At 40.9% G+C, this 17,072-nt stretch overlaps 1 protein-coding gene across 2 annotated transcripts in view; it reads right to left on the minus strand.

The window, feature by feature from the left end:
- The window catches only part of LOC309597910 (protein spinster homolog 3-like), a 31,124-nt gene extending 15,887 nt beyond the window's left edge, over positions 1–15,237 (minus strand). Inside the window, exons 1-8 of one of the 2 annotated variants that reach the window (XM_082327901.1) lie at positions 15,000–15,237; positions 10,692–10,757; positions 10,094–10,230; positions 9,410–9,561; positions 8,445–8,511; positions 7,304–7,494; positions 5,180–5,332; positions 1,823–2,012 (exon numbers count right to left, since the gene is read on the minus strand). In XM_082327901.1, the coding sequence (XP_082184027.1) occupies positions 1,823–2,012; positions 5,180–5,332; positions 7,304–7,494; positions 8,445–8,511; positions 9,410–9,561; positions 10,094–10,230; positions 10,692–10,757; positions 15,000–15,207 (1,164 nt within the window). In that variant the 5' untranslated portion in view covers positions 15,208–15,237. The remainder of the gene's footprint in view (positions 1–1,822; positions 2,013–5,179; positions 5,333–7,303; positions 7,495–8,444; positions 8,512–9,409; positions 9,562–10,093; positions 10,231–10,691; positions 10,758–14,999) is intronic. The other variant, XM_082327902.1, reaches the window with a different exon arrangement.
- Positions 15,238–17,072: the final 1,835 nt, after the last annotated feature.

The following is a 17,072-nucleotide window of genomic DNA, read 5'->3' on the forward strand; positions in this document are numbered from 1 at the left end:
AAGCACCATACAGAAACTACTGTAATTGCATGCTGATGGACGTATGCTTTTTTGCTTCAGTAGCTTCCGCACTGTGAAGTGATGGAGACAGGTTTGCTAACATCAGCGTGCCCGAGTAGGCAGTGACTGGAAAGCCAGTTTCCTGCTAGTGTCCTACACAAATGGAAGATTTGTTTCAGTGGGACCTTCAAATTAGATGCACCAGCTGGCACGCCACTCCAATTCTCACACCAGGATGACTAGTGTCAGATCTTGTTTAGAAAGCAAGGAGAGGCACGGCTGGTGCCGGAGAAGGCAATAGTTAAGCAGCTGTAGTAGCAAAAGTCTAGAAGAATCGGGCGCTTAGATTACGTACAATTTATTACCACTGCACATTGTTGACGTTACATGTCACGAGCACCTGAAGCAAGCGCAGCAAACAAAAGACAAAATGGCAAAGTCTCTGGTTAAAAGACCAACCGGTCTGCCCATGGGAAGAAACTTAAGGAACACAGTTATCCATATCCCAGTTCAGAATTTCCTCCCAGACAACACACTGCTTGAAAACAGAATGCTGTTTGCAAGGAGAGAAACAGTTTAAACAAATTTCTTTTTATCGGTCCTAATAAAAGGTATATTTGGGTAATTCAAAACCAATAGATTGATTCACTCATCTAACACAGACTGGCAAATGAAACTGTTGTTCTCCACCTTTAATGACAAAAAAAGAACTGAAGAACATACTCAGAGCGGGACTATGTGGGAACCTGAGAAGCAGAAAAAGAAAATGGCTAATTCTTTTGGCACTCAGATCTCCGCTCTTGAATCTAAAAATAATCTTCAATTTCACATTTTTCTTTGTGTACACACACTCAGACATGCAAATCCATTTGTTTTTGTCCTTGGTGTAAATGCGTTTTTCCACAGGAATACACATTCCTGAGGTGTCAAAAGGAAAACCTCTTTGAATAAGTGTTATTCTTAGAAGCAAAAAACTGCAAAAATACCCTTTTGCAGAGAACTGTTGATTACTGTAATTAACTTTACTTGGATCCTCTTATTTATGTTAATCATGGTAATTGTGGCTATGGAGTCACAGGAAAAAAGCTTGGAGTCTTTCCCTAGCTGTTACCAGATTATAGTTAAAATAACGTTTACATTCAGTTCCCTCTCACAGGGATTTTTTGGAACTATTCCTCATTCCTAGTAAGTTTCTGTTTTTCCCTTTACTGAGAACAGCACTTAAGTGATTTATATTCCAGTTTGCATTGCCAAAAGCTTGACTTTGAAGATCAGCTAGTGATTTGGGGCTTTGAAGGTGATGGCTAAATTATTCTTAGCAAGAACTTTGTGTATTGTACAGTCACAAGTACACCAATCTTTAAGTATTCAGAGAGCAAAAATAAATAAGAATACTAAATTAGTCACATAGCATTAAAAATTAACATAAGATTGAGACTTCCTTTAACTACATTTCTGGATAAGGGACACTCTAGCTTCATGCAGCTAACTACATAGGCTTACTGTTCTCTTCTTTAGTGTGGGCAGACTCCCTAGGTCCTGAGGCCCACTGTGTAATGCTCTGGCTGCCTGCCCTTTTTACTGGACCAAGTAATGCACAACGCGGCTCTCACAGGACAGACTGCAGCTGCGGGCAGTATTAGAGCAACATGCACAGTGCTTAGCTGGCAGGCCACCTTGTCGCGAGTCACTGAAACCTCTTAATGGTCTAGAAGATTGCAGAGAATTCCGCAAAAGCCACCTCTTGCCTCCTCCTCCCCCTTCCCTTTCTCCGCGGGATCCCAGAAGACATTTTGCTAATGACAGACAGATCGGCACTTACAAAAGTGGAAAGGATGTTCGTCTGGGCCACCATCAGAGCTACGTAGAGGCACAGAGCAGAAATGAACATGCTTGTGGCACAGATCAGAGGATCAGCTTTATTGTTTATCTTCCTTAATCTTCTTGCAGCTTCTGCCCCAGCAATGACACCCAAGATTCCCGTCCCAATGGTGATGCCTCCAAATATTAGGCTGGTGACAAAACAAAGGATTCAGGTGAGCATAGTAAGACCATACTGGGGAAAAAAAATGGTGTTAGCTTACACCTCTAGTTTCAGAGGAATCTTTAATGGGGAATTTGAATTTTATTCCACTTGATCTAACCCTCCCACTCCTTCTAAACGGATTTAATCCCAAGCCTCAGTTGAAGCTATGCCTCTGCAACGGAGGCTCTATCCTGTGGAGCAGGTATTTTCCCATTTACAGAGCAAGTGTCATGCAGCCAGGCTCAAGGAGGACTCTTCTCGGTGTGACCTGGCTTGGACATTCAGTGATTTAGAGGAGACACAGTCATTTTGGTTACCCTGTGAACCAATCATCTACTCAGTCATCCCTAAAACACAGATGGAATAACTCTGTATCACAACCTGCTGTCTTGGAAGAGATCCTATCACGTGGAATCATATACATCTAAATTATAACCCTCTAGTTAGCAGAGCTGAGATGAGTCACTTCTCTGACTATGGGAAACATCTGCCACCTCCCAAAAGAGTTCAAAGAATACTGAATAGTTAACTAGTGGGAGGTCCACGTAGTATTTTCTGAACGCAGAATTTCAAATGCCACTCAGCTTTGTGTGTCTGCAAATGCAAATGTGTTCTCCAGGAATGACAAGTTCATGTTTTAAAAGTATGTGTTTGAATAGCTTAGAAGATTCAGCTTCCAAAGGGACTTCCATGGATGCTTTTCTCTCTGTCCCAAATGAGATCGTAATGACAAAGCAAGTCTCTTGCAACAAGACCAGTGGTGCCACTGATTGTTTAATGCATCATAATTCTTCTGAGGCAAACGGGGACCGGAGCACTGTGTTCTGAGCACAAGTGCTTCTAAATATTGCACAGTGCTACATGGTAAGTTCTGTACATTTTCCTAAACTTTCTCTGACTGCAAAGCAAAGTAACCAGCTAGGATATCATCTATTCCTTTAAAGTACTGTGCATCTGCTTTTTAATTTCTTTCTGGCTGATTAGGAAGAACTCAATAATTCTACAAGGAAAAAAAAAGTATTGCTATACAAGATAACAAACTTTAAGCATATTTGTACTCTCCAAGTTTTTCAGGATTCTGATCCACTGTCACTATAGCTTGATAGTGACAATATAGATTGTCGCTAGGCAGAATAACTGTCCTAGAGATTTGTCCGGCGGAGGCAAGTTCCAAGGTGACATTAGTTGATCGAAGCATTCATGGAACTGTGTTTAGAAGATTCATGTGTTTTAAACTGCTGTTGAAATAAACCTACAGCTGGAAGAAAAGGGAACAGCCAAAACTAAATCCAAGCACAGTTCATTTGGCAGGGAGTATGAAAGTACAGAAGCCTAGTCCTGGGGAAAGGCTCCTACAGGATCTTTCAGGGCCTGAGAATGCTCACTTATCTGTCTGATCTGTTCGAAAGCGTCTGCACAAAGACCTGAATAAAAACTTCATACTGCCTATTTATCTACCTTGAAAGGACTGAGACCTGAGTCAGCTGTGGTGCCATTTGAATTTGTGTTTCCAGGGAGTCTAAGTGACATAGCCCTGATCCTTAAACAAAGCCTGCAACTGCTGAACAGCCAGAGGGGAAAATGTCCTTAAAGTATCCCTGGGCAGGTCTGGGAATGTGCAGCCCACTTCTCCCACACCATCAGCTACAGGTCTGACATACTTGTTTATATTATGTTTCTTTACATCCTGCTGGAATAGCAGTCTAAAACCAGCCTTATGCTGCTTCTGGCACTAGCTTATGCCAAGGTTATTTTTAAAGCATCCTGTAAGGAGCAGTACATGAGGTTAAACTATCAGGTGCTCCATTTTACTTCCCTGAAGATCATGTCTGCTCTAGCAACACTACTGTGGAATAATAATTCAGAAGGTGGATTGGAAAACAAAACATAGGCGAACACCTTCAGCTTAATAAAGGAAGTATTTAAACTGTATATGTTAACAGACACAGACAGTTTAAACTGTCCAGCTTCCCTTCTCTGCCTACTCTGAGCCAGACTCCTGAGTTCACTCCCTTCCTCAGCATAATCCGCTGTTAAGTAATGTGCCAATGGTGGTATCCATGGAAGGACAATTGCATTTCCCACTGAAGTACTTGTGGATGACTATTCAGTCCCTCTGGTTACACTACAACTTGGAAACCACTTTTGATTTGACTCAGTTATTCCATTGAAGAAAAGCAAAAGAACCCCATTACCAGAGGACACACTCAAGGTACGATTACTGCTTTTCCCTTTAATTGTTTTTATCTGGAAAGACAATGTAGTAAGCAGTTAGTTCTTGGAAATCCATCATGAAGGCAGAGACTGAAACCAGATTTGGGATACCTCCAGAAGAAAGGTAGGGACACTTGTATGGAGGCCACTGGTAGGGAGTCAGTACACAGAAGAGAAGTGCCGCAGTGCTCACCGTTATTGAGGGAAGCCATGAAGACTCAAGAGGGACACTTTACATTTTTCTATTCTGGATAAGGAAAAAAATTCTCTGCCTAGCTGGGGAAAAGTAATCTCCAAAATGTTGTATTATGATTCCTTCAAAGTCCTCTCCTGTTGTAAATTCCCCTCGCCCATCCAACTTTTGATACTTATTCATGAATCTTTATTGGTCTGGATAGCCTCTGTAAGCAGAGCTCTGCTGACAGTTACTCACAAGACCAAATTATCCTGTTTTGATGTAATGATAGGACACTAGATCAAATTCATCAAGCTTGCTTTATGCTGGGAATCACAATGACCTGGCCAACATGGCAGGAGTTTTAAAACCAGACTAACAAGAAAATAATAGGAAAGTTACCAAAACACGGGATCTAAACATACTTAAATGGGTATTTAAGCAGCTTGGGATGCACAGTCAATTGTCAACTGAAGTCTCCTTGATAGAGCTGCTCCTTTTTTCCTGCACGTGTTCCTGTTACTGCTTCTTTCCACTTTACTTCAATAGGGCTGGCAGCCTCTTCCCAGTTAACCGAGTGATTATAAACAAAGCAAATAGGAGTGTCTCAGCATACCTGGAAGCAATTTAGTCTAACATTCACACACAATTGCCTTCACAAGAAGTGTTCACAGTCACATCCTACCTTCTGCCTTTGGAAACAAACTGTGATTTAGCACTGTGCAGTGTTTCCAAGTGTGTTTCCACAGTCATGCGCACCTCACCTGTTAGATGAATTGCATGATTCTTGGAGGCATGGCGATACAATGCCCTGGACAACCTGAGCCCTGTAAAGAAACAGCGGTACCCACATTCCCAGGGCTCCCGTAACGAAGGCCATGGCAGTCAGGCCCAGCGAGGACCAGATAAAACTCCAGCTGAAAGTCAAAAGAAAGAAATGAGAGATATTAGCAAGAATGGGGTGTGAGGAAAAAGGGAAAGCCTACCCGCAATACCTAGGATTTCAAGCAGTAACAAAACAGTTGATTCAGACATCTTATAATCAAAATGCACTCCCTTGAAGATATGAACTTTGATGAGGCTTTATCTATGAACTTCAACAGTAAAGTACTAATTAGAGTGAAGAATATGACCTACTGATTTCATGTTGAATCCCAGTCCTGGTGTCTTTTAGATTTCATTCCCAACTTTTGCTAAAACAATTGCTGTGGAATTTTTGATAGCAGAACTACAATAGAGAGTGGGCAAGAATTTAACGGCTTGGTAGCTAAATTAAAGTGTTCTATGTGCAAGTCTAAATGCCTCAGGATGGTTTTAAGCTGTTTGTGTAACCAGTATAAATGAGAGTAACATCTGGGTCTTCCAAACTGTTAAGATGCAGCAGCTAAAGCACTCCTTAACTCTACCTGAGTAAGTAAAAATAGAGTCTCAGTCTGTGAGTTTTCAGACAAAAGGAGAAGCATTTTTAAAAACTGTCCAAATCTTGTCTCCTTCCTGCCCTGTTCTAGGAGAAAATTAACTTTTTACTGGTCTCTTTCTAGTTAATAGTTTAGGAGAAAGTCCCCTTTGAGGTCAATAGGGAGGTATGAAATCTTAAGACTAAATAAAAGTGCTGCAAAGGACCAGGTGACCACCAGACTAGAGGATTTGTTAAGATACAAGCCTAATTCTTCATCTTCTAAAGACAAAGGGCTCTTGGACTTGATTAAAAGTGGAACCACCTGGTTTTCTGGCAGTATGTCCTTATGCTTTGGAAATCGATTGCTAAAGGAAAAGAAAATTAAAATCTCTTTCTACAGCATTGCTGGAGGTTGTAAGGAACATCTTTGTAGGAAAGCAACTTTGATGACAGTCTGGTTGTTGAAATGTCAGAAAGGTTCATTTCTGAGTCAGGAAAGTTCATTTTTTTATTCACTTCAGACTGTACTGCCTACAAATTGTGATCCAACAAACTGGATCTCTAAGGTACTTGCTGTTCTGGATGCAAACAGGAAGCAAATCTAACTGACAATTAGAAAAGGCTGGATCCTCTAGAAGAAGAACACTCCAAAGACAGAGAAGGTCCCAGGAAAGCAACTCTTTAAGCTAAAATCGTTTGATGGGGACGCGAGGAAGCAGCCTGCAGGCACCGGCGGCGCGGAGCCGGGTCTGGCGCGGGTGCACAGCGGCACCTGGTGTTCCCAAACCGGGCCCAGGGCTCCTCCCTGCCCCCGGCAAGGGCTTGCACGGACCGCAGGGTAACAGGAGCCAGGAACCTGCTGCAATCCTGTAAAACCTGTAAAAAGTATGTCACATCGTCCTGCAGGTCAGCTGGTGTTGGCTTTAATTTTTGTGTGGTTAAAAGGAAGAGGTCATCTGCCAGCCGCAGGTTAGCTGGTCAAAACACATGCACAATTACTTTATAAACCGTATTGGGGTCCTACAGACTCCGACCTCTTGTATCAGAGGCACAGCAGGCTCACAGATACCATATAAAGACTGCCTGAGACATGCTGATCCAACCTCCCTCAGGCACCAAGAATTACAGATAAAGTTACACCTGCAAAATATGCACTTTTACCAATGTAGTTTACCCTACATGTTAAAGCAAGAGGGAAGGGGAAACTTAGTAGAAAGTAGAGTTGGATTTAAATAGGAGCATGCTGCCATCATAACTTTGCCTCCTTCACCCTCCTCAAAATGGGAGGATAGCAGAAGCAAAGAAATTTTTGATCTCTTGTGTAGCATTCCTGTAAGAGAGTGGAAGAAAGATTTTTATTAATGGTGTTTCAATCATCTTGTATACAGCATGCGATACAAAGGAGATGAACAGGATTTGATGGCCATATTTCTAATAACGGAATGGTCGTTCCTCAATGGAGGGAACCTTTGTTGCTAAAATCACTTACTTCTTGGCAAGTGATATGACATCTTGACACCAAGTAGTCTTGGCAGTTCTCTGTACACCTGGTTTCTCAGCTGCTACTCGTATTGTGCCGGAGATGCTCAGTGCTCTGTGTGCTGCTGTCCTTCTCTGGATCCTGTGAGGCACCAGCAGAATCAGAAGAACCAGTGCTAGGCCTCCCATGCAAGGAGTCACCTATAGACAACAGGCTGGTTAGATCAAGGATACCTTTTTTCTTATAGTGAAAACTCCACAGCAATTCAAATTCAGTGTAAGAATTACATATTGGAGAATTGCAGGTATGTTCAGAAATAGATGTGACTTGCTGTTTGTAGGCCATATTTGTAAAGAAGAAGAGTGACTTTGGAGATTTATGGCGACTTCGGCGGAAAGATAATCGATCCTCCCTCCCCATCATACAGATACATGATCACTCCCTCTGATTTTGGAGAAAAACACGTGAAGAAAGAAAACTGTACTGCAGTACTGTGGGCACAAATGCAAGAATCACTGATGCAGTCATCAGTGTTATCTGAATAACATCAGACTGTTACTCCAGTAAACATTCTTCCCCACTCTTCCTGTACTTGCTAGTTAGCTTTATAGATAAGTTAGGAGGATCTGACAAAGTACTTCCAAAGCACTAGACATTCAGTATGGAGAGACATCATGATGACATGACCAGAACAGAAGAGGGTTTTTTTCTTGAAACCCTCAAATAATAGAAGTTGTTCCCAAGAGCATTTCAGAAAACAATCTCTCTCTCTGTATTTTCCTGAAGAATTATACTGGTGCTACCAGTATAATGATCATTTTGCGTTCAGTTTCCTCTGTTTGAGGGAGTCTTGGTGCACTGACAACCATTCCAAGTGTGTCCTCAGGTAAGAGGAACATCAGCACCTTCCCTGGCTGCTGTACAATTTCACCTATGCCTGCTTTCATTCTGCAAGAGCTAGGCATAAATCTTCCACTTGTCCTGCAGGAAGAGTTCTCTTAAACACCAAGTTCCTGATGGGTCAGACAGTAGAAAGTCTTTCCACTGCTCACCTCTTTAAATGCAATGAACATAAGTAATGCAAACCTCAGTGATGGTTCTGATTTTACAGTGAATGGCTCAGCCCCATGAGTGAAAGTGAGTAACTCACCCTGAATGCCCAGTGCCAGTCACCTGTGACATCTGCCATGCCGGCTGCTAGGACATAACCGAGACCACTGTGAGCAACAGAAAGGAATAATCAGTAGGCACCAATGAATTCTTGCTGGCTGAAATGACATGTCTGGCCAGCTAAGGAAAGCACAGAGAAGTATTCTGTCATAGTTTTCAAAACAGACAAACAGAAACAACCCTCATGGTCTATGCTAGTCTACTTGCCAGCCAGTATTAAAAAGAGAGTCTCATCTCCTCAGAGCAGACTTGGGATGGTGGCAGTAATGTCCCAGATTCCCTTTGGAATACATGTTCTGTAGAATGACACTGCAAACCCCGATCAGACAGCCCATAAAGCAGTTTATTATTTACAATTTTCTGTGCTAGCCACATGAATTAAGCCCTGCAGGAATTCCTTTAGTTTTAATCTGCCTTCTGGGCTCAGCCTTGGCTGCCTGCTCTAATAAAGAGTATGCCTCCGAACCACTTAAAAAGCCCTTCTCCACCTCTTCTTCAGATACAATGTCAATTTAACTAAAAGAGGAGAGGGAAGTGCCAGTTCTTCCTTGGGAAACATTTAATGGAGGGTTCTTGAAAAATTTCGCAAGTAAACAAATATCTGAAAGCTTTTGTCTTCCAAAACCCAGAAATAAATTACCTACCCCCATGCACATATTTCTTTTAGAATTGATTCAGTATTTTATTCAAAGCCTACTGGTTTTCAGAGTTTAGATTCTCCCTAAAAAATGCTGGGGGAAAAAAGCAAATTTTTCTTCAAGGTAAATACAGAAATAAGCCTAAGCAGCTCTATTTAAACATTATAAGCAAGCAACAAATTGTTTTGCAAGAGCCAATGCAGATATACATCAAAATATGTCTAATCAAGGCTCAGGGTATATTGAATTGCTGGCGTGGTCAGACAGAATTTCAAAAGGCAGGTCAGTTACGACCAAGAAAACCAACCTTCCCACTGGAATGAAGATATAGAAGATAGATAACATTGTGGTCCTTTTTCCTTCCTCAAACAGGTCTGCAATGATGGTAGGTGCTATTGTGGAATAACTGGCAGAGCCAATGCCAACTAGTCCTCGGGAAAGAAAGAATATCCGGTAATGCTGCAGGCAAAAGAAATATTATAATCCAAAAAAGCCCATGCAAGAACGAAAGCTTACTATTAAAGAGGTGCATTTTAGTGGATCTAATGTACCAGAGGAAACAAGAATTCAACTGCCTTTTGCATATGTCTGTATTCCCTCCACTCACTCCTGCTTTCCTCGCATCCCGCTGCTGTGCTTTCTACTTTCTGCACAGTACTGACTTCTTAGAGTGACATCAGAGGGAATTACAGGATAGGGTCAATAGACCACAAGCTTGCCGAACAAGCTGCTACACTCTAAGGTCGAAATCAACAAACGTTCAGGACAAAAATAAGATCCCATCAATTGCAACAGTAATGTGTGGGTTCTCCATTGCCTAGGCTGGCCTCCACCATCCCATAAAGCATTCCTGTACAAAGTCCATTTAGTCCAGATTTGGGGAGTGAGTGCTCACTGATAGCTTTTCCAAGTGCGATCAGAGAAGGACTCTATCAACTCCTGCAAGATGTATGCAGATTATTCCATAGTACCCTCTAAAAAAGCAACATACCAATTCACTGATGAATGAACTGCCTAATGTTACACTGGACCAGAAGAAAATACCGGCTCCAAGGATGATTTTCCTATTGTACCGGTCACCGAGGTATCCAAAGATGGGGGCAGCCAGCATGTAACACAAGATGAAGACTGGAAATCCAAGAAGGAGCAAAGACAATATTGGTCAAATTATTTTTATTGTACATTCTCCTCACCCCTCAGACAAACTCAGGTTATTTTTTAGGGCAGAGGTTAAAGACAGGCTGAGTTTGTAGAACAAGTAGGTAGATTGGTATTTAGAAAAAGATAAATGCAGATTCAAAAAAGCCTATACAAAAATAGAACATGTGTGAATTTCTCAAGTTCTGTATTTCTTGAGAAATTCCTTCATCTTTTGTGATTCGCATACTGTGGGATTTTTGAAGGACTCCAGTCTTCCCTGAACCAAAGACTTTCAGCTTTGCGTTATAGTCAGCCTGCCCACAAGTGGAAGTGAGCAATACCACACACGAGTAGGAACTAGAAGAAATAAGTAACTAGACTGTGTTTTAGGAAGAGACCACATAGATGCAAGGCAAAGTAAACTATCTGAACTTAAGAGATTTTATTACCTGTTTGCAGTAGACCTGTATCCCCATCGCTAAGCTTGAAGTATTTCTGTATATCTAACAGGATCCCTGCAACAGAGTCAAACACTGAATGACAGCAAAGTATCCTGCTCATTCCTTGTAATTCTATTCATTTGCCAACTCAAAGATTTATTTCAAGAACAGGGCTTGCAAGAACTGCAGCACATTTAGCTTGCTAGTTTACATGTAAACCGTTACTCTACCACAAGCACAGATACACAGAGAATTAAAAGTTCTTATCACTATAGATAAAATTCATGATCTTCCACTAGAGAGGTCTTATGAGAGCCAGTTTACCCGCTATTTCAATCATCACAACTGTTCTGTTTCTTTTTCACCATTAGTAGATAAGCACATAAACAGTTTACAGTTCAAAGTTTAATGGACACAACATGGAACAAAACAGTGGCAAAGTTTTGCAGCCAGGAGATTGCTATCTTCATACAGCTAATCCTAAAATTTTCTTAAAGACCTTAAAATGTTAAGATGAGTTGAAATTCTTCCTGTTAAGAATAACTTAATATTTTCAGTGTATACAGTATTCAAAGTAGCGCACGTTGGATTTTTCAGTGTGCAAATGGCTACGGTCTTCATTAACTAATGGTGGCTAAACCAGCCCATAGCCAGGTGTCCTGGTTTTGGCTGGGGTAGAGTTAATTTTCTTCCTAGTAGCTGGCTTAGGGCTGTGTTTTGGATTTAGGATGAGAATAATGTTGACAACACACGGATGTTTTAGTTGTTGCTAAGCAGTGCTTACACCAGTCAAGGACTTTTCAGCTTCCCATGCTCTGCCGGCGGAGGAGGTGCACAAGAAGCTGGGAGGGGGCACAGCCAGGACAGCTGACCCCGACTGGCCAAGGGGCTATGCCGTACCGTATGGCGTCGTGCTCAGCATAGAAACTGGGGGAGCTGGCCGAGGACAGCGATCGCTGCTCAAGGACGGGCTGGGCATCCATCAGCGGGTGGTGAGCAATTGCATTGTGCATCACTTGTTTTGTATATTATTTTATCATTATTATTATTATTATTATTATTATTATTATTATTATTATTATTATTATTATTTTCTCTTCCTCTGGTGTCCTATTAAACTGTCTTTATCTCAGCCCATGGGTTTTACTTTTTTTTTCCCAATTCTCTCCCCTATCCCACTGCGGGGGGAGGGTGAGCGAGCGGCTGTGTGGGGCTCGGTTGCCAACTGGGATTAAACCACAACACCAGAGAAATACTACTGTAATTCAGATCATGGTTCTGATATTGTGTAATTCTGTTCATATTTCTGTGACAATTTTGCAGAGATCAGATGAGATATAGATAACTGTGGATTTAGAAATTAACAGTTTTAGTGGTGACAGTGACAGGCAAACTTTACCAAAAGCAATCATTTCTATTCATGAAAAACGGCTGGCAGAAATTCCATCTCAATTTCTAACCATTCAATAGCTGTGGAAAAAGGTTGGAAGAGTTGTCAAAAAGTGGGGAAGAAAGTCACACAAGCAACAAACCGAGGGAAGATCCATGGATCTGGCACCTCATGGATGTGTGAATGCTCTTGAGACAAAAAGGTCATTTTCATCTCTACATCATGCCAAGGCTGCAGATCTACCATCTCCCCTATCTTGCATTTCTGCATTATATTCCTAAAAAAAAATTAAAAATAGCAGAAGATACTGCTTTGAATAAGCATACCTTTACTCCAATATTGAAAGACATCAATTAAAAAAGACATTTCTTCTCATGCAGCTTTAGTTTTGGCAAAATAGTCAAAATCAAAACATTATTAAGAGGATGAAGCCACCACTTAAGAAAACAAGTTCTGTGTAAATTGTCTGCTGTGTTCACAGAAGCTGATCTGCAGCAGAGTGGAGCTCAGGGTGAGGTTAGCAAAAGGTACCTATCTGCTCCTACAGTGTGTTTTACATGTTATGCCATATACTATGCTGCTGCAGGCACCCAAAAGCATTCTTGAGCCAGCTAGTTTAAAGCTAAACCCACGCTCTCCTGCAGTGTCCATGGCTGCAGCATAATCAGCCTCCTCACTATTTACTGATGTGACTTGAAGTCAGTGTAGATCAAGGTCTAGCCTAAAACAGCAGCACTGGAGGTTTTATAGCTGTTTCTCAACGACTCTTGAACATATTCTGCATTTAGGGTTTTCCTAAAGGTCTCAGAAGTTTAAGTCAGTGACTTCATTCAAACATTTTGCATCATTAAAACGGGACAATCACTTGTATCTATTCTTTCTGGTAGCCATCAACACACAGAAATGCTGTATTACAGGAACTTCAGTTTTGGACTAATAGACTATTTAGAGCAAATCACAGCTAACACAAGACTTGAACTGAACCACAACCTCATCTCAAACTAACTTTCATACTGAGCACCATTAAAATGTTATCCCCTCCACATACCTGAAATAACTGGCTGACCAGTTATTGGCAAATTACAAAGCATTGATCTGAACAGCTTGGAACAGGGTAACAGATCAGAGGGGAAAAAGTCTGCATGATCAGCATTTTTAACAAACTGAAGACTCAATTCCAAGTGGAAGAGCTTGTTTTCTGTGTGAAGATTGATGCAACTTCTGTCAAAGCCTGTGAGCAAAACTGCCCGGAAACCACAACTTCGTAACTGCCACCAGCTTACTTTTAAACAAATACTCAAGCCTCTCCTTCCTCACTTTCCTGTTAACTTACATGTAACAATATGTTCATACATATGGACAGCCAGGCTCAAAAGTATTGATGAAAGAATTATGCAAGGCAGCTGAATTCTAGCAGATGAACAGTATATCGCTGTGGTATAAACTGCAATTTACAGATCTCCCCCATGGCCCAAGAGGTCATAGAGTTACCTAAAAAGTGTTTTAGTCATGTATTGTAAGTAAAGTAGGTGTTTGATATTTCAAAGGCCTGGACACTATCCCTACCTCTGCTCTTGAATTCTTACATGTCCCCGAAGGTACCTCACTCACCAGAAACTGAGCATGTTAACAAGTAGGCAAGCTTTACTTCACAGGCCTTCTTGAAAATTTTAAGCTCTTAGCATGTACAGGAGCCAAAGAATAGTTCAAAGCCTGGAATGAGCCAAATGACTGCTTGCACTTAACACTTCCAAGTGCAGACCCTCCTAGCACCCCGGGTCTTGCTCAAAGATATTTTCATCCTCTCCTGTCCCCTGCCCTTCTCCAGGGAAAGTTACTTGACAAGAGAACTCAGACATCGAAGTTTTTCACTGACAGTCTTGCAGTATCATTCAGCATGCACTCCTACTTGTTTCCTTCCCTCTTATATGTGTGGTTAAGAAGTATTCAAAAGAAGAAAGCTTAAACTCCTAAACCCACTAGCCTCTCATTTTTTAAAGATACTGACCGAATGTCTTAAATTTCTGAATGGTCTAAGTAGTAAAAATAATTAGCTTGTGTGCAATACAGCAAGCTCACAAGAAGTGTTTCCTCCTAATTTATAAATCAGATCCCTGGAAGCATGGTAGATGCTTAGGAGTGATGCTAAACAGAAGAATTTACACAGACCACAGTTTACATGGGAGGAAAAAACATAGATTTCCCACCAGTTTACTAGAAGCATTGCTTTGCTGTTCACAGCTAGGTAAAAAAAATTAAAAATCACATTTTGAAAGAAGGATATTATTTATTAGAAAACAAGTTGTAAATTTAGTAGGCAATGCTTAAGGAAGTGGGTCTCTCTTCTCTTTACACAATCATGTTACACTCTTCATTGCAGAGATCACACGATTTCCAGCAGACCATGAGGAAGTTAAGCCTCCCCTAAACAAACTTGCACAAAGATAACATAATTTTTGTACTTTTAATGGAGGTAATGGCATCATTATTCTTCAGATAAAGGAATGCCATATGTCATCTACTAGATCCAAAGAAGGCCTGGTAAGCTGCTGTACACAACAAAGGGAAGCTTCTTAGTTAAATCCCTCTAGAATCCAGACACAAAAATAGACTAGTTGCTCTGTATGCTGAAGTCTGTTTACAAGAAACTTAGATTTAAAAATATAATTCTTAAGCATTTAACAGATATGATTTTTATAAGCATTCTACTAACCATTAAAAACTAATACATCATTTATTGGTCTTTCAAGATTTATAATTGGAAGTTTCATTAAAAGTATGACCAACAGGCTAAAGCAAGTAAGTGAGAAAGATTAAAAAGACATAAAGCGTATCCTTACTTTAGAAAATGTTTGCAACTACAGAGTAAGTAGAGCTGTTGAGAATTTAAATTCCTTTTTCCTTAGAAGGAGAAAATAGGCTCTCACCTGGTACAATGAACCAATCCATGAAATTTATTAAATTCACATAGCACAGCACAGCAGTTATCAGGTAATCTCTCTTTGCTGGACCATTCCTTGACACAGACACGGATGGACCTTGTCTCACACGTGCTGCAGTAGCTCCATAGTTCTGCTCCCCAGGAGGTGGCTGGGACTGCAAGCCTGTGTTTTCATGTGCACCAGGGTTTTGCATATTTCCCAGTGCAGAAAGTCACTGTAGATTATGAAGTGTTTCCTTAGCGCACCAAGTCAATTTTGTATTCAGACTATGAGGAACTTCAATCACTACAGTCATTTCCGGAAATGAAGCCCAGCCACTAAAAACTGAAATTAGATGTTCCTTGCAGTAGGAAGAACTTTACAAAGAAAGAAGCTGTGGTCCTGTGTTTTTGCAAAAGCAAAAGTGCTGAAGTGCTATACCTTGAAGACAAGGAAAAGTAAACATAAACAAAAGCAAAATAATCCATTGTGCATCCAAGAAATAAAAGTGCACAACTTTGCAATGACCTCACAAAAATTGCATATGCAAAATTAATAATAATCTTCACTAAGGTCTCAGTGAGTTGCCAGAGCTAAAAACAGCCTTTCTAGAGAAGAGAGGGAAAGAAAAAAAAGAGAAGCTTCTTTGCTAGACCAGGTACCTATCCTTGACTTGAGACCTCCTTTACCACAGACTTGTCATGCAACTCTGGACAAGTCATTTGCTTTCTCTGCACCTCAGATCTTTGTTCCTGCCACACATACACACACCCCCAGCCTTTAAAATAGCCTCGTCCCTGCCACCCGACCAACTTCTCCCTGTTACTGCCCATCTGCTTTGCACGGGCCAGATCTACCCCCAGAACAAAATCCTTTCCAATAAGATCCTGAGTTTTTAGGTCAAATCAGCAATTTAAGCAGAAGACTCATACTCCAGGCTACTTGCTTGGTTTGGGGTTTTTTAGGGGGGGGAATACCAACCAACCAAAACACAAAAAACCAACCCAGAATGCTACAGTAAGCAGAGAAAGGGAGATGGAAACAGAAACACCCTTCTTCACCCCTGCTGGAACTGTGCGCATTCCACAGTTCTGAATTGTGCAACAAGATTTCTTCCCCTTTTTCCCCCCAAAAAGGGGTTTGAAAGGGGAAGAAAGGAGGACACAGGAAGGCGTTCTTGTCCTTTCAGGGTATGTAGATACCTTTCTTCCCTGTCTTTCTTCTGGCCACGCAGATTGGAAAAAGTATTCTTACTTAATTCTTCCAGCATCAGTTTTCCTATTGTATTAATTATTTTTTAGACACATAACTAGTCACATGTCTTTTGAGCCATTTTGTGGATTACCAACTTCAGAAGGTAATTTATTTTTTGCACCCTGTTAAGAAAGTTTAAAGTGAAAATTAACAGTAAACTATAAGAGTTTAAGAGTGAGGCAGCTAATTGGAATGAGTACTGATTACAGTTTATGACTCATGCATGAAGACAAGACCCTATGGTTGGGGTTTTTTTATGAACTGTGTGTTTCACACTTCAAACTAAACTGAAAAACAAAATAGCACCTGGTATTCTCAGCCATTTTGTAAAATCCAGACTCCTTTTCTTTGTACTGTAGTGTTTCATTCTATCTTCATTTCATGAAGATCTAGTTCTTCATGAACCAGAAGGCATGTTTAATTTAATCATGGGTAAGTCTATATTAATTTTATTTCAAGAGAAGACTTTTTTTTGGTAGCACCTTAGTTCTCAACGTTCTACGGGAGGATTTAGGTATAGATTATGGGCATCTCTCCCCACTCCTGCTCAAGAGAGCTCCACATAAGTCAGCTTGTGTCTGAAAACACTTCCGAGTGTGTCACCTTATTATCAGGAAGCAATTTTTGCCCTCTATTCAATATTATCACTACTACCTTTTTCTCTACTATAGACTATAGGACCTTCACTGAGTAAATGTCACATTATCTATGCATCCCACTGCTTTATTAAACCAATGAAGTCGAGTTTACTATACTTGGGAGCAATAAAGAATCAGCACAATTTTGCAGAGATTAAAAACTTTACCTACATCCACAACCGTGGAT

The sequence above is a fragment of the Platalea leucorodia genome (assembly GCF_965183815.1).
Source record: "Platalea leucorodia genome assembly, chromosome: 16".
NCBI classification, from domain to species: Eukaryota; Metazoa; Chordata; class Aves; order Pelecaniformes; family Threskiornithidae; genus Platalea; species Platalea leucorodia.